The sequence below is a fragment of the Equus quagga genome, chromosome 13, assembly GCF_021613505.1.
Source record: "Equus quagga isolate Etosha38 chromosome 13, UCLA_HA_Equagga_1.0, whole genome shotgun sequence".
Lineage (NCBI taxonomy): Eukaryota > Metazoa > Chordata > Mammalia > Perissodactyla > Equidae > Equus > Equus quagga.
The window spans coordinates 87085775-87109630 of record NC_060279.1 but is presented as its reverse complement, the minus strand read 5'-3'; the positions used below and the strand labels follow the sequence as shown (position 1 = coordinate 87109630).

General features: G+C 37.5%; 1 protein-coding gene across 1 annotated transcript; it reads right to left on the bottom strand.

Annotated features, from left to right (window-relative positions):
• Positions 1–15052: 15052 nt before the first annotated feature.
• LOC124251178 (zinc finger protein 268-like) lies at positions 15053–21971 on the bottom strand. The gene is made up of 5 exons (XM_046683736.1): positions 21259–21971; positions 20527–20699; positions 19229–19355; positions 18847–18942; positions 15053–18020 (listed from the first exon to the last, which is right to left on the bottom strand). The coding sequence occupies exons 2-5, from the start codon at positions 20539–20541 to the stop codon at positions 16051–16053; spliced, it is 2208 nt and encodes a 735-aa protein (XP_046539692.1). The 5' UTR covers positions 20542–20699; positions 21259–21971; the 3' UTR covers positions 15053–16050.
• Between the last annotated feature and the right edge of the window lie 1885 nt (positions 21972–23856).

Below are 23856 nucleotides of genomic sequence, written 5' to 3'. Positions count from 1 at the left end.
AACATAAATAAAAAAAAAAAAAAAAAACCCATCTTCAAGGATTACAGAATCTTGAGGCAGTTATATAGGAAAAAGGGGCCGTAACGAGGGGGTTTGGAAATGTTCGTGATGGACTCCAGGATCTCTTGTTCTTTTCTTCTGTCAACGATGATGAATATCCTACAAGTAGTCTTTCTTCCTGGAGGCCTTCTTATTCTCTGGGAAAATTCATTAAAATTGTTAAGAACAAAACTGTTAGGTTACCTCAGCAAGTGTATGTGCAGAGGATCAGGGCCAGAAAATCATGATAGCCTGCAGCAATTTACAACGATCATATGCTAGATGATTTCAACTAAGAAAGGGTTATTCAGTGTAACAAGATGGCCTCACTTATGTTCACTTACAAGATGGCCGTACTTATGTTCACTTATATAACCTCATGGATTATTTGCTGATTGCAAAAGGAAAAACACATCTTTTTAACTGATAGAATTGCCAGTCACCACTCTAAGCAAGGGAGCAAATTTAGCTTAACCAATTAAAGTACAAATTGATATGTACATCCTAACATGATATAATATGAAATAAACAGCATCATATATGAGGAATACAGGTCAAAGTGTTTAATCTGAATATAATCAGGGCACAAAACTAACTTCAAATGCATGATAAATCCTAGGATAAATGAACAAGTTAAAAACACCGAAAGGAAACAATCAGATAAATCCAAAATGGGGAATATTTTGCAAAACCAAGGCCAGGTCTTTTCAAAAAACTGAATGTCATTTAAAAATAAGTGGGAAGGCTGCACTAGGTGAAAAGCTATCAGTCACGTTCAGTAGGTAAATTTATTAGACCTAGGATTTTTTTAAAAGATCTAAAAGTAGGTTGAGAAATTGTTGATATGGATGCTGAGGTTAAAATATAGAAAGACATTAAATAATATTAGAGAACTGTTTCATTTCTTAGGTGTGGTAATGATATTATGATTATGTAGGGGATGTATGATAATATATTTATAAGTAAAATGTCATAATAACTTTAAATTAATTTCAAATGATTCCAGAAAGATAAATATGTAGATAACTAAATGGAAAATAGGCAGATAGCGAAGTGGTGACAATTGCTGAATCTATTTTGTAGGTACAAAGGTCATTATTATTTAGACTTTCAACCTTTTTATTCTTAAAAGTCAGAATGTAGGATTGGAAAAATAATTTTAGTCATTTCTTCTTTGACCCATGGGACATTTAGAATTTATTTCCTACTTTCCAAAATTATAGGGGTTTCTAGCTAATTTTTGTCATTGAGTTGTAAGTGTATGTGAGCTTACAGAACATGATAGTACATTACTTTCATCCTTTGAAATTTGTTGAGATTTGGTTTATAGCCCAGAACATGATAAATATGGTAAACTTTGAAAGATAAGTGCTTGAAAAGTCTGTGAATTTTGTGGATGTTGTATACAATATGTCCATTATATTGATTTTTTGTTAACTATGTTGTTCGAAACATACACTTTTATAAACATTTTGTTGGCGTATTTTTGGGACACTTCTACCTGGTCTAACAGGCTAATCTAGCAAGGACACTGCATAGGCTTTAGGTAAGTACAATGAAATCCAGGCTGTGCTGTGAAGCAGCCGTGCGGGCCAGCTTCAGCGTGTGCCAAATGACCTTGCAACCCCACATCTCATGACTGAAGATGCCAGCCGGACAGATGCACAACAGGAAAAGAGAAAGGGGTACCTCGCTCTCACATTTCCCAGCCGCATGTCTTAGAGATGGAGGGAATAATTAACGACGCTGGTCCCTGCCTCCCTCCACACACAGACAACGTCAGCCTCTGAATTTGTCTGATGTATAACCAAGAAATTCTTATGTTGCCTTCAATGTATAATGTAGAGAAAAGCGCACATGTACTCTATCCCTTTTTTGACATATATGAAATCTAGTCATAAAGATTTTTCTTTTCCTCTTCCCTGCATGTGCACCGTTTTGTGAAAGTGGTGTAAGCTGTGTGCTTAAACTCACACGCCTCAGAGCAGTTCCATCAGAGCGCTCTGCTGAACTCTTTTCCCGGGGTTCAAACTCCTCACACTCATCATCGAATGAACTCCTTCACTAATATCACTTAGACTCTTTATTTCAGTTGACAGTTTTTAGCAGCTTATTCTGTAATATATTGGTAGAAAGGGATTAAAATCTCCCTCTGTGATTGTAAATTTGTCTATCTCTTTTTATAATACTTCCATTTTTACATCAGGTAATTTGAGTTGTGACTTGAGCATTCCTTCCCATTATTAGTGACTCTCTTCCTTAAAGATTATTTTTTCTAATAATAATTTAGCTGCACTAGTTTAGTATGGTCATGTTTAGTATTTGCATGAGATATTTTTTCATACAAAAAAATCCATTCCCTATCCTATGTTTTATGTGTTTATCTCATAAACAAAATAAGATGGTACTTTCGTTTTATTTATCAAGTCTGACAAACTTTATCTATAAGCTGGAGCATTTAGTTCATGTACATTTAACTTATTAACTGATAAATTTGTGTTTGAACCTACCTCTTTCTACTTGGGGTAATTATTCAATGTTTATTATACTCTGCTTATTAGCCTTCCTTTGGGCTTATGGTAATTTTTTTAAATCGTTCTATTTTTTGCTCTTTACTTTTGCCCTTGACTAGTTTGGAACATATATATCCTGCTTCTATTCCCTTAATGATTACTTTAAACTTGCATTTTTAACCATAACATGTATTCTTAGCAACACTCAAAATTATTCAATAACTTTATACTTCTTCAGAAAAATAGAAATGCTTTAGAACTTTATTCAAGGATACTTCTTGTGGTTTATATGCTATTGTTGTCATGTAGTTCAATTACATGCAATTTTTAAAACAACACAATATGATTATATTTGCTTTGTGTATGTCAATCTTCACTCAGGTTTACATACGCATTTACTACAATGATAGAGTAAATTAATGTGAAAATAGAGTAAATTAATTGAATTAATTAATTGCTGTGTTGCCCTACCAAATTACATATCCTTTCCCACAGGCATGGCCATGTGACTTTTTCCAGACAATGAATTGTGAGGGGAAGTGGGATATATCACTCCCAGTCTTTAAGAGCCTCCAAATGGCTCACCTTGTTCTCTTTTCCTTTTGCACTAAGATAAGAAAGTTTCAAATGAACACTGCTCCTTCAGTTTGGGCTGTGAAGAAGACAAGAAGCAGGCATCGGCAAACCAGTAGTAATTGTGTGGCATGGGCTAAAAATACTACATTCTTGTAAACCACTGCAATTGTTAGGTCATTGATACCAGAGCATGGCTGAGCCTATACTGACTGATACAGAAATTGGTACCTAGAAGTGAGGTGCCACTATAACAGAAGGTGCACTGGTTTTGAAGACAGGAAGAAGGAGGTGAGCTGTTACTAGAAGCTGAAAAGATGGAGCCCATCTCATCCAGTGATAGAACATTTTGTAAAACTGTCACCTTCAACAACTTGGGTGGCAAATTATTCTAAATCACCTTGTGGGCTTTGAGCAAACAGGATGGAAAACAAATATTAGTTCTTTGCCTTGATTGCTATTTTCTGTGGTTGACATGGAATTTCTAAAAAATATATGAGTTCAGAAAAGAATTAGCCAGTTAGAAAGAATGGAAAGAAACATACCAGAAATTCCAGGATTTTCAGAGTGAGCAGATAGAACATTAGGTTACATCTATATCTGGTAAAAGATAAAACTAAGAAAATCTTTAAGTGCAAGAAAATCCAGTTAAAATTCCCTTGGCAATTTGAGATTAAGGTCCCTCATGAACATAAATGTAAAATTCATGAACAAATTATGAGCAATCAAATCCATCAATTTGCACGAAAAGAATCAACTTCATGGTCAAGTACCCAAGAATACAAGGATGGTTTAGCACCTGAAAATAAATGTATGTGACATTTGGTGCCAGACATGCTTGAGTAAGCCCACTATGGTTTATCACCCCCACTGATTACAACTAAAAACTTTGAAATAACAAAAAAGCAACTACCTGAAGGCTCTGAAAATGCATAATTGCAAGGAGATTAGAGAATAAATGTGGAGTTGAAAAACAAAAAAAAGTACAACAGTGAGTTTCCTCATTTTTTTCCTTCATCTCCAACCTTTGACCTGAGGGCAGGTCAAATTGGGGAACTGTGCAGGTGGAGTAAAAAGCAAAGATACTAGGAGAAACCAGTCTTAATGGCCAGAGAACAAAGAAGAGCAATCCCCATAAGCCAGAAAGTGTGTGGTGGGGATCTGTATTTTTTTTCTAGCTTGGTTTCGCCTTAAGGCTAGCTCTAGTCTCAAAACTGCACAGAACAGGAGGCAATGGCATGGACACCTAAAGCTCTGAGAGAAAATCTATCTCTATGGGAACTGGCTCAGTGGCATAGAGGGTAAGTTCATATGCTCTGCTTCAGTGGCCAGGGTCCACAGGTTCAGACTCCAGTCATGGATCTACACACCACTCATTAAGCCATGCTGTGGTGGCATCCTACATACCAAAAAAAAAATACAGGAATATTGGCACAGTTGTTAGTTCAGTGACAATCTTCCTAAAGTAAAAAGAGAAAGATTGGCAACAGATGTTGGCTCAGGACCAACCTTCCTCACTGCCCCCCCCCCCAAAAAAAATCCATCTCTATGGGTAGAAAAATTTGGAAAAGCATTCCCATTTTTGCAAAGAGCATGGAAGAAATCCCATTACTTTTTAAAATCTTTTCTCTAACTACTTTGCTCTTGGGTGGGTCTAGTGCAAAACTGCTTGACACCATGGGGGACTAAAACAGCGAGAGACCTCCATCTTTCTAGCCAGAGTACTGGGTAAAAGGCAGTCCCAGGGAACCAGAGTTTTTGGGGAAAAATCCTGGAAAGAAGAAAGTTGAATCTCCTAATTCTATGTATAAACTGAAATGAATGCCAGACTTCAAGATCACCTCCTGCTGCACATGTGTGAAAAACACATAAAACAGCATAGTAAATTAAAAGTTTTTACTATGATGTAAACCAGTACCTAAGGCCTAGATGAACACTAAGTCGTTCATATGAGGGACACACCCAAAGAGCAAAACAAGGACTTTGAAAACTGCTCTAACACTGGGCCCACTATTCACAGAAGGGTTTATGATCTGAATATAACCAGGTTGATTGCATTCTAAAACAAAAAAATATTAATATTCTCCAGAGGATCGTAAGAGGTCAGACTCTTACAACCTAATAACTAAAATGTCCGGGGTACAACACAAAAGCACTCAACATAAAAAGAACCAGGAAAATCTGGCCAAATTTAAAGGGAAGAGACAATCATCAGATGACAAACCTGTGATGACTGAGACATTGGGGCCATCAGGGGAAAGCCTTTAAAGCAGCTGTAAAAACAACACTTCATGAGGTACACGTGAACGCTCTTGAAATGAACAGAAAGACAAAAGTTCTCAAGTTCTCATTGGAGAAATAAAAGCAACAGAAAAGAACCAAATGAAAATTTTACAATTGAAAAAAAGTATCTGGAATAAAAAATGTATTACAGCTACTAGATTGCAGAATGAAAATACCAGAGGAAAGATGAAGTGAAGTTGAAGATATAGCAACCGAAAATTATTTTTTACTCTGACTATAATTATTAAAAAGAGGAAAGACAATATTTGTGTGCTTTGATGTAGCAAAAATAAATACATGCATACATACCTATGTGGATAGGTGAGGAGAGGAATATTATCCATACAATAGAAGCAGTGCATAGGCTCCTCCCTAATCAAATCTTCCCCTCCCCTCAATGCCTAAACAGTAATAACAGCCCTCATAAACTTTATCTTCTTACTGATTGTTTTTATTTTTGTCTTTATGTGGAAAAATATAGCTTTTTAAAATTTAAAAAATTTTTTTATTGTGGTAACATTGATTTATAATACTGCATAAATTTCAGGTGTACATCATTATATTTCGTTTTCTGTGTAGATTATGTCACATTCACTACCCAAAGACTAATTACAATCCATCACCACACACATGCGCCCAGACACTCCTTTCACCCTCTTCCCTCCCTCCTTCCTCTCTGGAAATCATCCATCCAATCTCTGTCTCTATGTGTTTGTTGTTGTTTTTATCTACTATTTATGAGTGAGATCATAGGGTATTTGACTTTCTCCCTCTGACTTATTTCACTTAGCATAATACCCTCAAGGTCCATTCATGTTGTCACAAATGGCCAGATTTCATAATTCTTATGGCTGAGTAGTTTCCCATTGTGTATATATGCCACATCTTCTTTATCCATTCGTACCTTGATGGGCACCTAGGTTGCTTGCATTTCTTGGCTATTGTGTATAATGCTGCAATGAACACAGGGGTGCATATATCTTTACACATTTGTGTTTTCATGTTCTTTGGATGAATACCCAACAGTGGAATAGCTGGATCATATGGTAGTTCTATTCTTAATTTTTTGAGGAATCTCCATACTGTTTTCCATAGTGGCTGCACAAGTTTGCACTCCCACCAACAGTGTATGAGAGTTCCCTTTTCTCCACATCCTCTCCAATACTTGCTATTTCTTGTCTTGTTAATTATACCCATTCTGAGGGGCCTGAGGTGGCATCTCATTGTAGTTTTGATTTGCATTTCCGTGATAATTAGTGATGTTGAACATCTTTTCATGTGCTTGTTGGCCATCTGTATATCTTCTTTGGAGAAAGGTCTGTTCACATATTTTGCCCATTTTTAAATTGGGTTGTTAGTTTTTCTGTTGTTGAGATGTATGAGTTATTTATATATTTTGGATATTAACTCTTTGTCAGATATATGGTTTGCAAATATCTTCTCCCAATTGTTAGGTTGTCCTTTTGTTTTGCTGATGGTTTCCTTTGATGTGCAGAAGCTTTTTAGTTTAATGCAGTCTCATTTGTTCATTTTTTCTTTTGTTTCACTTGCCCGGTCAGACATGGTACTTGAAATTATACTGCTAAGAGCAGTGTCAAAGAGGGTACTGCCTATGTTTTCTTCTGGAAGTTTCATGGTTTCAGGTCTTACATTCAACTCTTTAATTCTTTTTGAGCTTTTTTTTTCTTTCTAAAGATTGGCACCTAAGCTAACATCTGTTGCCAATCTTGTTTTCCTTTTTTTCCCCCTTTTCTCCCCAAAGCCCTCCAGTACATAGTTGTGTATTCTAGTCGTGAGTGCCTCTGGTTGTGCTTTGTGGGAAACTGCCTCAGCGTGGCCTGAGGAGTGATGCCATGTCTGTGCCTGGGATCTGAACCAGTGAAACCCCAGGCTGCCAAAGCAGAGTGCGTGAACTTAACCATTCAGCCACGGGGCCAGGCCCCATTTTGAGCTAATTTTTGTGTATTGTGTAAGATAATGGTATACTTTCATTATTTTGCGTGTGGCTGTCAAGTTTTCCCAATACCACTTATTGAAGAGAATTTCCGTTCACCGTTGTATGTTCTTGGCTCCCTTGTCGAAAATTAGCTTCCATAGATGTGTGGGTTCATTTCTGGGCTCTTGATTCTGCTCCATTGATCTTGTGTCTGTTTTTGTGCCAGTGCCATGCTGTTTTGATTACTATACCTTTGTAGCACATTTTAGAATCAAGGAATGTGACAGCTCCAGCTTTGTTCTTTTTTCTCAGGATTCCTTTAGCTATTCAGGGTCATTTGTTGTTCCATATAATTTTTAGGATTCTTTGTTCTATTTCTGTGAAAAATGTCATTGAAACTTTGATAGAGGTAGATTGCTTTAGGATGTATGGACAGTTGAACTATGTTAATTCTTCCAATCCAAGATCAAAGAATATCTTTCCATTTCTTTGTGTCTTCAGTTTCTCTCAATGATGTTTTATAGTTTTCAGTGTACAGGTCTTTCACCTCTTTGGTTAAATTTCTTCCTATGTATTTTACTTTTTTCTTGCAGTTATAATGGATTGTATTCATAATTTCTCTTTCTGCTACTTTGTTGTTAATGTATAGAACTGAAACTTATTTTGGTGTGTTGACTTTGAATCCTGCAATTTTACTGTGTTCATTTATTATTTCTAAAAGTTTTTTGGTGGATTCTTTAGGGTTTTCTATATATAAAATCATGTGAAAATAGTGAGTTTCACTTCTTCTTTTCCAATATGGATCCATTTTATTTATTTTTCTTGCCTGATTGCTCTGGCTAGGACTTGTAATACTATGTTAAATAAGAGTGGTGAAAGTGGGCATTCTTGTCTGGTTCCTGTTCTTAAAGGGATAGCTTTCAGTTTTTCTCCATTAAGAATGATATTAGCTGTGGGTTTGTCATATATGGCCTTTATTATGTTGAGGTATTTTCCTTCTATACCCATTTTATTTAGAGTTTTTATCATAAATGGATGCTGTATCTTGTCAAATGCTTTCTCTGCATCTATTGAGATGATCATGTGACTTTTATTCATTTTATTAGTATAGTGCATCGAATTGATTGATTTGTGGATGTCAAACCATTCCTGCATCTTGGAATAAATCCCACTTTATCATGGTGTATGATCTTTTTAATGTATTGTTGTATTTGATTTGCTAGTATTTTGTTGAGGATTTTTGCATGTTCATCAGTGATATTGGCCTGTAATCTTCTTTTTTTGTGTTGTCCTTGTCTGTTTTCGGTATCAGGGTAATGCTGGCTTCATAGAATGAGTTAGGAAGCTTCCCCTCCTCTTCCACTTTTTGGAAGAGTTTGAGAAAGATAGGTATTAAGTCTTCTTTGAATGTTTGTTAGAATTCACCAAGGAAGCCATCTGGTCCTGGACTTTTATTTTAGGGGAGGTTTTTGATTACTGTTTTGATCTCCTTACTGGTGATTGGTCTGTTCAAATTATCTATTCCTTCTGTATTCAGCTTTGGAAGGTCGTATCATTTTAAGAATTTATCCATTTCTTCTAGATTATCCAATTTGTTGGCATAACAACAAATTTTCATAGTATTGTCTTACAATCTTTTGTATTTCTGAGATGTTCATTGTAATTTCTCCTCTTTCATTTCTGATTTTGTTTATTTGAGCCTTCTCTCTCTTGGTGAGTCTAGCTAAAGTTTTGTCAATTTTCTTTATCTTTTCAAAGAACCAGCTCTTTGTTACATTTAATTTTTTCTATTTTTTGACTCTATTTCACTTATTTACGCTCTTTTATTATTTCCTTCCTTCTACTGATTTTGAGCTTTTTTTGTTCTTTTTTCAGTTCCTTTAGGTACACTGTTAGATTGCGTATTTGAGATTTTTCTTGTTTGCTGAGGTAGGCCTGTATTGCTATAAATTTCCCTTTTAGTGCTGCTTTTGCTGCATCCCATAAGTTTTGGCATGTCATATTTTCATTTTGATTTGTCTCCAGGTATTTTTTGATTTCTGCTTTGATTTCTTCTTGACCCAATCGTTGTTCAGTAGCATTTTGTTTAATCTCCACATATTTGTGACTTTTCCAATTTTTTTCCTGTAGTTGATTTATAGTTTCATAACTTTGTGGTTAGAAAAGATGCTTGGTATCATTTCAATATTCTTAAATTTATTGAGCCATGTTTTGTGGCTTAATATGTGACCTATCCCAGAGAATGCTCCATGTGCATTTGAAAATAATGTGTATTCTACGGTTTGGGGATGTAATGTTCTCTATATATCTACTAATTTCATCTAGTCTAATGTGTCACTTAAGGCCAATGTTTCCTTATTGATCTTCTGTTTGGATGATCTATCCATTGGTGTAAGTGGAATGTTAAAGTCCCCTACTATTATTGTGTTGCTAATTCTCCTTTTATGTCTGTTAATAATTGCTTTCTATATTCAGGTGCTTCTATGTTGGGTGCATAGATACTTACAAGTGTTATATCCTCCTGTTGGACTGTTCCCTTTATCATTATGTTGCGCCTTTCTTTGTTTCTTGTTAAAGTTTTTGTTTTAAAGTCTATTTTATCTAAGTATTGCTATCCCAGCTTTCTTTTCATTACCATTTGCATGGAGTATCTTTTTCCATTCCTTCACTTTCAGTTTTTGAGTGTCTTTAGGTCTGAAGCATGTCTCTTGTATGTGGCTCATATATATAGGTCTTGTTTTTTTATCCAATCAGCCACCCTATGCCTTTTGATTGGATGATTTGGTCCATTGATATTTAAAGTACCTATTGATAAGAATATAATTATTCCCATTTTGTTACTTTTTTTCTGTGTGTTTTGGTAGTTCTTCTCTTTTCCTTTCTTCTTCTCTTGCTCTCTTCCCTTGTGGTTTGATCACTTTCTTCAGTATTATGTTTGGGTCACTTTCTCTTAATTCTTTGTGTATTTATTATAGGTTTCAGGTTTGTGATTACCATGAAATTCATATATAATGTATATATATAGCAGTCTATATTAAGTTGATGGTCTCTTTAGTTTGACCTCTTGCTAAAACCTCTACTCTTTTACTCCCCTCCTCCAACACTTTATGTTTTTGATATCATATCTAGCCTCATTGAATGTGTGTGTGTATCCACTACTGCCTTATCATGGAAAAACATAATTTTAGTATTTTTATCTTTTGACCTTTATATTAGGTTCATAGGTGGTTGATCTGCTACCTTTACTGTATATTTGCCTTTACCAGCAATTTTATCCCTTTTTTTTTTTTTTTGATGATTTTCTTATTCCTATTTGTGGTCTTCTTTTCCACTTAAATAAGTCCCTTTAACATTTCTTGTAAGCCTGATTTCTTGATGATAAACTCCTTTTGTTTTTGCTTGTCTAGGAAACTCTTTATCTCTCCTTCCATTGTGAATGATAACCTTCCCAGGTAGAGTATTCTTGGCTGTAGGTTTTTTCCTTTCAGCACTTTAAATATATTGTGTCGCTCCCTTCTAGCCTGTAATGTTTCTGCTGAGCAGTGAGCTGATAGCCTAAGGGGTTTCCTTTGTGTGTCACTTGTTGCCTTTCTCTTGTGGCTTTTAGGATTCTCTCTTTAATTCTTGGCATTTTAATTATAATGTGCCTTAGTGTGGGCCTCTTTGGGTTTATCTTGTTTGGTGCTCTCTGTGATTCCTGTACCTGGATGTCTGTTTCCTTCCTTAGGTTAGGAAAGTTGTCAGCTATTACTTCTTCAAATAGATTTCCTGTCCCTTTGTCTCTCTCTTCTCCTTCTAGGACACCTATAATATGGATGTTAGTGTGCTTGATGTTGTCTCAAAGGTCCCTTAGACTGTCCTACTTCTTTTAAATTCTTTTTTCTTTTATCTGTTCAGCTTGGGTGGTTTCCTCTAGTCTTTCCTCCAGCTCCCTGATCCATTCTTCTGTATTATCTACTCTGCTATTGAGTCCCTCCACTGAATTTTTCATTTTCAGTATTGTATTCTTCATTTCTGATTGGTTCATTACTATATTTTCCAGTTCTTTGCTCAAGGTCTCACTGAGTTCATCCATTCTTTTCCCAAGATTAGTGAGCATCCTTATAACTATTAGTTTGTACTCTTTGTCAGGTAGATTATTTATCTCTGTTTTGTTTAGTTCTTTTTCTGGGGTTTTGTCCTGTTCCCTTACTTGGAACGTATTCCTTTGCCTCCTCATTTTGCCTCTCTCTGTGCTTATATCTATGTATTAAGTAGGTCAGGTATGTCTCCCAATCTTGGAGTGGTGGCTTTATGTAAGAGAGGCCTCACAAGGTCCAGCAGTGTTCTTCCCTCTCATCACCAATTCCAAGTGTTCCAGGGGTGTCCCCTGTGTGAGCTATGTAGGTCCTTCTATTGTGGCAGGGTTGCTCTTGCTGCATGTGCCCAGGGAGGCTAGGCTGTCCTTCTAGTTTGCAAGTCGTAATGCTCAGCTGTGAGTGGCTTCTATGGTCCCTTCAGTGACTTTATCAGGTGTGGGGAGCCACAGCACAGTTGGCTGAAGGTCTAATCACACATTCCTGTTGCAGTTTTTCTGTTAAGTAAGTAGGCCCCCAGTGTGGCTGGTTATAAGCTCAGGGGCTTACAATTTTTTTAGGCCTCTGGACTGAAAGCCTCTTGTCAGCTCTCTCAGGATTGCAGCTAAGTAGGGCCAGCCCCAGGAATGAGAGCACCCAACTGTTTCAGTCTTTGGAAGGTGGGGCCAGTCTCCCATGTGCCTGTTTGAGAAGCATGAGTCTGTTGTAGCTGACAAGCCCCAACACCCACAGGGCTACACACCATGTCAACACACTCCTGCCCTGTGCACATGCCTCAACCCACTGAAGTGGACCCAGTCACCACACTGTAGTGGCCCCACATACTCCACCAATGCAGGCCCACCCCTCATGCATGTCCTACCTTGCAGAGGCACCCCTAACTGCCAAGCTGCAGAGGTTCCAGGCACCCTGCCTATGTGGGCCCACAAGTTGCCTGAGGGCTTCCTGTTGGGTGGGGCCAGTCCCTAGGGTGGGCTGCCTGCACTGGCTGAGCTGGATTAAATAGGTGCTCTAGTGGGTGGGGCAGACCCCTGCACTAACAGGCCAGTGGAAGAACTCCAATGGCATCTCCCAGCATCTGTGTTAGCTCATCTGTACTAGATCACAATAACGGCTGCTGGCAATGTCTCAGCCCTTGGGGAGTTCTCACCTCTCACTGAGATGCACTCAGAGCTTATCAAGTGAGTCTCTTTTCACCAAAGCACTGTGAACGTTTCTTTCTGGTGATTTTAGGTTGCTTTCCAAAATGGGTGAATTTGTGCATGGACCCTTTAAGAGCAGGCTTTTCTCCCCCTTATGTCTGATAGCTTTTCTCGGGGTATGCCCCATGGTAGTTAATAGCCAGTATAGCCAGATATTATGACACATGTCTCAATTGTGCTGAAGCCAAAAGCTGCTTATTGTGGTAATGCTGCCCTGGTCAGTTCCCCCACTCCACCAGGTAAGGCTTTGTACCTTAAGATTGCTCCAAGCCAGCCATGAAGTGCCTTGGCTAGAAGGTGGCTTTTTTCTCTCCAGAAAGGAATTTCTGCCTTTTCCACCCCAGTCAGCACTGTCCCTTATTGTGTGGGTTCTTTTTATCCAGTTTTCAGTTCTCTCTCAGGGGTAACTGTTCCGAGGATGGTTGTAAATTTGTTGTGTCCATGGAAGGAGGTGAGTTCAGAGTCTGCCTAGGCTGTCATCTTGACACAGTCTCCAGTTATTTTGTAAACTTCTCAAATTTAAATATCAGTTAGGGTTCAGCAGGAAGGAGAAATCACATCAGTAATTTGAAGAGTTCTTAACAATTAAAAGGTATTTAATTATTAAAAGGACTTCAAACAATACAGAAATAGCAACGCAAGAAGTAGTCACTACCTCCAGAGCTTGGGGAGACTAAGAAAGGGAGTAATTAAGAACTGGGAACAGGGATCTTCCAATCCTAGTCAGAGATTCACTCTTCATTGGAGAAATGCAGCTGCCACAGGTACGTGCAGTTTGCCAATCGGAAAGTAAGTTGGAGAGACAGCAGCCTACAAGTGGTAGAGAGGCTCACTGAAGGGTGCCAGCAGGGCACATCTGGTCCCCAGAAAGTGGCCCGCTGATGGTGGGGAAGCTCTCTGGAGGGTACAGGAGAGATGAAGGTCATTGGCAAGGGACATTAAGGTGAAGGTCACTGTAATTCCAGCATGCCAGTCTGCCGAAAGCCACACTTGCAGAAAAAAGCACACTGGAACCAGAAAGAGAAGCCCCTTGTCATGGCCACATAATGTCCCTCCTGCACCCTCTATTAATAACCCTAAGACTGCATCAGCCAACAGAGGAGAAATGGTCACAAGTTCCAGCCCCAGCATCACTAAGTGGGGTTAAGAAGGGAAGGTTTGGCCTGAGTCAACTCATTCATACAGGCAATAACTAGTAAATATATACTAGGTGTATTCTTATGCAACTAGCTTGTGCACCTGGTTTGTGACATTCATCCGTTTGATGTAGAGGACCCTAAGCTACTTATTTTCTGTTTTTAGTATTCTTTTGTATGAAGGTATTTGTTTCATGAGCTTGCACAATGTAATTTGCATGCCTTCACCTCCTTTGTGAATATGCTGAAACATTTTCTCTATCTTTTGACATTTATAACTAGACTTATTAAATAAACTTCCACCATGTCCACTATACTGGGAAGAACATTTTCCTGTGCCCTCACCTTCTCTCCAAAGGAGAAGGGGTAAAGTATCACATCTGTGAGTTATCAAAATAGTGTCAGTATATATAGCCTATCCTCACTTTCCTTTTCTGTGTGTTAGCCTCTTGGTAGGACATTTCCTCTCATATCTGCCATCACAGAGGTAAAGATGATTGGTATGAGATGCAGGGTGTGCCTCACAGAGGCATATATGCAGACTATTTCCTCAGTCTCCACTGTGGAGGCATGAAGAGTGTGAATACCTGCCTTCATAAATGTGTCTGATGTGAAACTGGGACTATCTCTGTAGCTATCTAGGTGTTATGGAGGAATCATGTCCCTCCCTCCAAAAGGTATGTTGACGTCCTAAGCTCCAGTGCTTCAGAACGTGACTGTATTTGGAAATAGAGTAGCTACAGATGTAATTAGTTAAGATGAAGTCACACTGGAGTAGGGTGGGCCCCTAATCCAATATGACTGATGTTTATAAGACGGCCATGTGAAGACACTGAGGCACACAGGGAGAATGCCATGATGACGAAGGCAGAGATTGGAGTTATGCAGCTGCAAGGTAAGAAATGTAAAAAATTGCCAGCAAATCACCAGAAGCTAGAAGAGGCAAGGAAGGATTCCCTAATCAATTCTGGGGGGTGCATGGCTCCAATGACAACTTAATTTTAGACTTCTAGCCTCTAGAATTGAGACAATAACAAATTCTGTTGTTTAAAGCTGAGCAGTTTATAGTATTTGTGGCAGCTCTAGGAAACAAATAAACTAGATTTTATGGGGAAAAGTAGTGGGAAACACATCTGGTCATAGGTCTAAGCCACATCCCCCATTTGAGCAATACCACTAACAAAGATGGCATTTTAATCTTTATTTCTTTAAAAATAGTAGCTACTTTCAGTTTTCCAGAACTCACTTGGGATTTCAGAATTCAGAAGAGTTGTAACTACTCATCACTCTTAAATCTCAATATTTTTAATGGGTATTTTTTTCTGAGTGGCAACCAGAAGATAATTTGTTTTAAAAAATTTATTCATTTCAAAGAGCTGAGAAGAACTATCAGATCTATTTACATATACCAGTAAATAGTAAAAACAAAACAAAAACAAAAAGGTAAATGGTGTTATATTACAGTCTTCTTTAATCTTAAGCCTAGTTACTTCCTCTGCAGTTTATATGATATACAAAAATTAACAATGTTGGCATTTTTTGGTGACTACTACACAGACAAACTGGAACTAGAACTTTGTGGTACACAACTTCCATTATCTTGTGAAATTTGAAAATCATTATACGTGTTCTACAAAAATACTCAGACACAAAGAAAATACATACATCTGGGACCTTCCTTACTTTACTGCTTTGACTATATAATATATTCAAACATGAAACAAAGTGTTTTTTGGCATGCTAAAGTTATCTGCACTTCATAATTGACTACTTTGTGTTACAATTTCTATAAATACGTGGTAATGTGAAAGGATCAGAATTTTTATTATAAAGTTGTTTATATGTAAACAACCTTTCCCACCATCATTACACTATACCAATTCTCCTTAGTAAATATCATCTGAAGCACAGTAAGTGTGGGCTTCATGCCACAGACATCCCTTATCACAAGTCTGAGTCATCTGCATTCTTTGGTATGAAAACTCACTTGTTTGGAAGGTATTCCAGGATTCACAACATTTATGAGATTTTTCCTCAGTGAAAACTATTTTGTGATGACCTAAAACATTTGTGCGTTCAAATGGTTTCATTTGTGTGTGACATATAATAGGATTTTGCTTCTCAAGAAAAGATTTCAACTTTCCACCTCATTCATATTGCCTTTCTCTAATGAAATATGACACTATATATTTTCCCATATTCAATGCATTTAAAAGATTTCTCTCCTGGATAACTTTTCAAAAACTTACAAAGGCCAAAATTAATGGAAAAGTATCCTAACTTTCACTGCATTCAAAGGGTCTCTCTTGTGTGAATTCTTTTGTATTCAGTGAGATGTGGCATCTCACTAAAGTCTTTCCAGCACTCACTGTGTTCCTGAGATTTCTTTGCTCTATGAATTTCCTCATGTGAAGTAAGAAAGAACTTGACAGAGAAAGTTTTCCCACACTGACTGCATTCATAAGGTTTCTGTCCTGCATGACTTCTCTGATGGACATTGAGGTATGATTTCTCAAAAAAGGCTTTCCCACATTGAGTGCACTGATACGGTTTCTCTCCTGTGTGACGTCTCTGATGTCTAATGAGCTGTGACTTCTGGTTGAAGATTTGACCACATGGAATGCATCCATAGGGTTTCTCTCCAGTATGGCATCGTTGATGGATAATAAGATGGCTTTTTTGCCGGAAAGTTTTTCCACATTCATTGCATCCATGGGGTTTCTCTCCTGTATGAATCAACTGATGTCTACTGAGCATTGCCATACTGCTAAAAGCTTTCTGGCATTCAAGACACGCAAAGGGTTTCTCTCCTGTATGTGTCCTCTGATGTACAATGAGCATTGCCTTTCGTATGAAAGCTTTTCCACATTCACTGCATTCATAGGGTTTCTCTCCTGTATGAGTTCTCTGATGGACAATGAGATGTGACTTGTCTATAAAAGCCTTTCCACATTCACTGCATTCATAAGGCTTCTCTCCTGTATGAATTCTCTGATGTGTTATGAGAGATGACCTCTTATTAAAGGCTTTCCTACATTCCTTGCATTCATAAGGTTTCTCTCCTGTATGAGTTCTTCGATGAACAATAAGCTGTGAGTTGTCTATGAAAGCTTTTCCACATTCACTGCATTCATATGGCTTCTCTCCCGTATGAATTCTCTCGTGTGTTACAAAGTGTGACTTTTTATTAAAAGCTTTCCCACATTCCTTGCATTCATACGGTTTTCTTCCAGTATGATTTCTCTGATGTACAATGAGCTGTGATGTGTGGACAAAAGCTTTTCCACATTCACTACATTCATAAGGTTTCTCTCCTATATGAATTCTCCGATGTGTCATGAGGTGCGAGTTTTTATTGAAGGCTTTCCCACATTCCCTGCATTCATAAGATTTTTCTCCTGTATGAATTCGCTGGTGAACAACAAGCTGAGATTTACTACAGAAGGCCTTTTCACAGTCTCCACATCCATAGGGTTTATCTCCCGTATGAATTCTTCGATGGATAATCAGGTTTGACTTCTGCATAAAACCTTTCCCACAATCACTACACTCAAAAGGTTTCTCTCCTGTGTGTGTTCTGTAATGTAATCTGAGCTTCGTCTTCTCCCTGTAAGCTTTCCCACATTCTTTGCATTCATAGGGTTTCTCTCCTGTATGAGTCCTATGGTGTAGAATGAGATGATACTTTGTTCTGAAAGATTTCTGACACTCAGTACATCCATACGGTTTCTCTCCTGTATGAGTTCTCTGGTGCAGAGTGAGATGACATTTGGTACTGAAAGCTTTCTGACATTCATCACATCTGTACGGCTTTTCTCCTGTGTGAGTTCTCTGGTGTATTATGAGTTTTGACCTATACCTGAAGGATTTTGGACATTCACTACATTCATAAGGTTTCCCTTCTATGTGAATTCTGCGACATCTCTTAAGATTTGTCACCATGCTGAAAGCCTTTGCACATAAATTATGTTCATAGTACTGGGCTCGAGTATGGGAGGCTTCACGTAGAGTATAGAAAAATAATTTCCTATGACCATTTAACTCATCACAATTCATTTCTGAATAGTTTTTACTCTGAAAATTTGCATTTTGTTTCAAACTTATTCCTCTTGAGATACATTTATGGGGTCTTTCTACACATGGAACAAAGTTTTGGCTGAGAGAAAATATTTTTCCCAATGCATTATTTTCATGATCTCTCTCCACAGGTTCATCCTTCTCAGGATCTTCCTGATACCAATCATAAACTTGCCACATTACTTCTAGAAAAGAAAAAATCAATCTTATCATTATCATAAAATGGAGAGGGATGGAATCTCAAGTCAATATCTCAACAGAATGAAGAAAGTGACTGAGCAGGTGCACAACGTTAAGTCTGAGCCATCCAATAACAGAAATAGAGGGGCCGGCCCTGTGGCTGAGTGGTTAAGTTTGCACGCTCCACTTCAGTGGCCCACGGTGTCACCAGTTCGGATCCCAGGTGTGGACCTAGCACTGCTCATCAAGCCATGCTGAGGCAGCGTCCCACATAGCATAATTAGAAGGACCTACATCTAGAATATACAACTATGTACTGGGGTCTTTGGGGAGAAGGAAAAAAAAGAGAAAGACTGGCAACAGATGTTAGCTCAGGGCCAATCTTTTTTTTTTTTTTTTTAAAGAAATAATAAGTAATAAACTGAAGGACATGGGTGTCATCAAACTTTGGAAGAAATCTTCAAATATCTGAAAGAATAGAAAAGGTATGGAGAAGAAGTGGAGGAGGCCAGTTGTGTCTAACAAGCTGCAATAGAAGAACAACTACGCAAAACAGGAAAGACCAAATGAAAGAAGCAAAGACGTGACCCAGGGTAGATAACAGGAGGTACTCGTCTCCTAGGTAGCTGGCAAAAGAGAATCACATACAGAAGAGCGGTAAGAAGCAGACATCATCCATACTGAAGACCTCTTTTCACTCACTCTAAGTCACGTCTAAAGGTTCAGAGACTATGAGAAGAAAAATTAAAATAACCTTAACGGGGTCTCAAGCCACCAGTGACCAACTGTTACTTTGCTTGTACTAACTCTCATTGCATTGGTTTCGCTCACCTGGAATACACTGACTTGGGAACTCCCCCTCTCCCCTTCCTTGTTCTTCTCCTTTCTCCAAGTCGACCACTGCTTCTGGCTTGGCAGCTTGAGAACCTGTCAAGGAGGAATCACAGAGAACCTGAGCAGCATTAAGGCCTATAAGGAAAAGTTCTGCTCCAGGAAAGGTATAGCCTGAATCTCAGCTAAATAGGAACTTTTCATTTGGAAAATGAAAGTTAGTACATTCACTGTCTGTTCATAAAGAAAATAAGTCCTATGACCTATACAAGTCCAAATCCAAAATCATTTAGGATATTGGGGTACCCATAAATTGTAGCAATGGAAAAAAGACAGGCAATTAATGGGTTTACAGTGAGATACTTAAGAAAGCTATCTTTACCCAATGACATTAGGTTGCTATAATTTTCCAGCATCACATCCCGGTAGAGGTTCTTCTGAACAGTGTCTAGTAGCTGCCATTCTTCCCAGGAGAAATCCACAGCCACATCACTGAATGACAATAAGCCCTGTAACAACATAATCCTTTTTAATCTGAAGTTAATATAATGGAATAAAATATAAAAGATCTACAGGATGTTATTCTGCTTATTTTTGCTATGAGAATTTATAAACAAATATTTCTTTGTATCTAGTTTTGATTTATACTTGGCAGGCTAAATTCACTAAAATTATCCTTTTTCTGTCCATTCTTCATTCACTTCTCCACTTATTCATTCACTTGATGTAAAACATCACTAAAACCTTACCTAAAAACCCTCTGCAACCCGCCTTAGGAGCATTTAATGTTACCTACTATACATTTTGCAATAAAAAAGGAAATAAAGCATAGTCCCGCCTTCAAATAGCTTCTGATCTATTTGGGTTCAAGGAACTGTGAATAGTTCAGTGACACAGGAGAAGAGGCTGAACAGAAAAGATGCCCAGGCGGCAGGCAGGAACAAGTCTTGGAGGAAGTGTTCACATTTCCTACAGATTCCTAGTGGTCACTGCAGTGTTTTCCACATACAAAAGTATGTTATGCTCAGAACTGCCTTCTAGAAATGGATGGTGCTACATATTAAATCACGATACTCATGAAAGCAAATGCAGAGCTCTTACTACATGCTACAGATCATTCTAAACATTTTATACACATTAACACAATGATCTGCACAATAACCCTCATGCAAGCACTATTATCTTTTTTTACAGATAAGAAGAGATTTTAAACATCTTCTAGGCTTTTACATCCCCCACACTTCCTAGGAAGATGACTGTTCAAGGGTTCATACTCTGGACGAGAAAGAAGAGAAAGATTCATGAAAATCATTTCTCCACACTTAGTGTTCAGGAAATATTTACTGATCTCAAGGAATTCATGTGCTTCCTCTTTATCTACAAAGCAAATCTTGCAACGTGTTTGTATTCTTTTGTGATGGTTTCCAGTATTACCATAGAAATGTTAACGACTCCGTTCTGGATCCCATTGCTTATGTGGCAACATTCTAATTATTAGTACCTTGCAGGATCCAAGGAAATGTAGATGGAGCTCCCTTCCTGATTGGCTACTCTGTCTCCCAGTCTAAGCACATCCCTCCCAGCTGCAATGTATCTACACGTGTTGTTCTGTCTGACTGTATACATTTTTATAAACATCCAGAAATCTACTGGAAAACAAATTGGCAATAAACAGCTCACCTGGGACTTGGTCATTTTCAGTAGCTTTCAGGAAATGGCTAGCACTTTTAGTATCTGTCCTGAAATTCCAATATGGTGTCTCATCAAGACTATCCTCAGCAAGGATGAATTTCTAGATTTGCCATCTACTTTTTTTCCTTTATAGGAGCGGCCTCATTCTAGGAAGCCAGCATCTATGGATTCAAAGAAAGATTTGTTTGGCATAGAAATAATAATAAGAGCAAATTCCTATACATGCAAGGAACTGTTTTAAGCACGTTCTTTTCTCCTTTAGTCCTCACAGCAACCCTATGAGGTATAGATGATAATTATTCCATTTTAGAGAAAACCAAGAAGGAAAGGTCAAGCACCTAGCTAAAACCCATGCAGCTAGTAACTAGTGGACTAAGGATTAAAACATGAACATCAGAATCAATAAGTCTCTGATTTCAGGGAGAATTAAATTATCCTTTCATCTTAACCAACTAAAAACAAATGAAAAAATATCTAGAACAACTATTTTCAGACAAAGAAGTCACAGAAGAAGGGAAACAAATAAGGTGAGACCCTTGTGTGCTGCAGCTTACTGCCTGGAAAGATTTTCCAGGCTTCAGCACAGTGAGAAAGAACCCAAAAAGAGTCTAGCAGTCTTGCTGAGTTAATGATACAGAAGTCAAAGTTTGAGGAAAAGAAGATGGCTAGAATTTGCCAGGCAGTACATTAGAAGAGAGAGAGAGAGATGAGAAAACTCACTCTATAGATGTGCAGAGGCTTCCTTTGAGTCTCTGGCTAAGGACTGATGAACTGTGAGGAAATTACCAAGGCTGTGGAAAGAGCCACTGGAAAGGAGCAGGTGGAACAATTCCTAGAGCTCACACAACATCAGGGATAGCTAGTGTTCCTACTAGCCAGGGTGGACAGGACTAACACACAGGAACTTCAAATAGAGTCCTCAGTCAGAAGCATATTGTCTCAGTAAGGGTGACAGAGTCATCCTAGACAAAAGACTATTTTGGACCCACCTAACAAAACTCAAAAGCAAGCCTCTACGGAATCTAACTGTTTCAAAGTACCATGACTACATCCCAGAGCAAACCTCAAAAGCAGTTAAAGGAATAAAAGAAATCCTGCAAACAACAATGTAAAACTGACAATATCTGACATCCAATCAAAAATGACCAGACATGGAAAGAAGCAGGAAAATATGATCCATAGCCAGGGGGAAAATCAAGCTAGAGAGAAAAAAATAGCGAAAGGGACAGAGTTGGTAGACCAGTACATTAATATATATATTTTTTTCATTCCATATATTCAACACATTAGAGAAAAGCATGAGCGTGTTGATAAAAAAAATAATAAAATGTTTAATAAATGCTACTGAAACAATAAGCTATTCAGGTTTGCCTCATACCAAACTTAACTCAAAATGGATTAGGGATGTAAGAGTCAAAATTATAAAATGTCTAGAAGAAAGCATAGAAAAATTTTAACTGACCTTGGATTAGGCAAAGATTTCTTAAATAGGACACAAAAAGCATGATAAAAGAAAAAATTGGTAAACATATGAAAAATTTTTGATATTCAAAAGACTGTTAAAAAACAAAGAAGAATCAAGCCATAGGGTGGGACAAAATATTAACAAAGAATATACCAGACTAAAAGATTTCTATCCAAAAAATATAAAAACCTTTTCCAACTTAATAAAAGAAGAGCCAATCCAATAAAAAAAGAAACAAAAGATTTAAACAGGCACTTTGCCAAAAGAAATAGACATGGCAAATAAGCATATGAAAAGTTCCTTTAAGTTGCACAATGAAAGCAAATTAAAACCAAGATAAAATACTGCTACACACCTTGTAGAACGGCTATAATTAAAAAGACTGATAATACTAAGCCCTGACAATGATATGAAGTAAAAGGGATATGCTCTCATGCATTGCTGGTGAAATTACAAAATGGTACAGCCACTTTGACTTGCACATGAATGTACAGTCAGCTTTATTCATTAATACCCAAAACCTACTCCCCAAAATCCGAAATATCTATCAACTGGGGAATAGATCAACATTGTGATATACCCGTAGCAATGAATATTACTCAGCAGCAGAAAGAAACGAATTAATGATACATGCAAAATCATCTTTGAATCTCAAAGGCATTATCCTAAGTGAAAGAAGACAGACACCAAAGACAACGTTCTGAATAATTCAATTTGTATGAAGTATTAGAATACACGAACTATAGAAAGCACATAAGTGATTGTGAGGGAAGGGGGATGGAGGGATGGTCTCAAATGTAAGGGGACACAAGCAAACTTTTTGGGTTGATGAAAAGGTTCTATATATTGATTCAAGTGATGGTTATACATTAGTATACCTTTGTGAAACTCATTGAATTGTACATGAAGGAAGAATTGGTGAACGTTACGGTATATAATTTTACCTCAATGAAGCTAACCTTTTGCCTATGAAAAACAAAAATATAGGCTGTCTGCCTCTGAAGACAAAGTCTGTGTCCTTAAACTCTGCAATGAAGTCTCAACTGGAATCTCAAATCCACGTCTCTCTTTTTGAGACTTCATCTTCACACACAACCAGAGCTGGATCTCCCATATCCTCCAACCAGTGCTGATGGTTAACAAATTAATTCTGATTACGAAAAATTAATTTAACACTGTGACTAATATAGAGATGAAAAGGACACCCTAGAAATACATTAACACAGCTTAAATGCTCTCAATATCACATCGCAAACTCATTGAGAACTCTGAAGTAAAATGAAACTCCGTCTTAGGCAGAGTATATGAGAACTGAAGAAAATAGATCTGGATCTCAAGGACAATAGGAGAAAGAAATTTATAGGAATCTCATCTCATTCACAAACTTAGCTATAAAACCCCTAAGTAAAATATTAGGAAACTATATCCACTGATATATTGGCAAAATATTGGAGACTACTGAATATGGGAAGAACTGTATTATGCACAAGTTGACTTTATTCCAGGAATGTAAGGATAGTTTAATAAGAACCATTTCTTTATCTCAGTAGATGAAGAAAAGACATTTAATAAAATATCATAGCCACTCACATTTTTTGAAAAAAATTTTAGTAAACTAGAAATAGATAAGAACTTTGTTAACTTGATAAAGAGTATCTACAAAAAACTCCACAGGATTTCTTTAAACTTAGGCACATGACAAGGATAACCACTTTACTCAAAAATGTACCATAGATGAAACCCTGACCAGTAAAAGATGAGAAAAATAAATTCAAGGCATGAAGATTGGAAACAAAGAAACAAAACTGTCATTATGTAACTACTTTAAGACCAATACAAACATTAATTTCAAT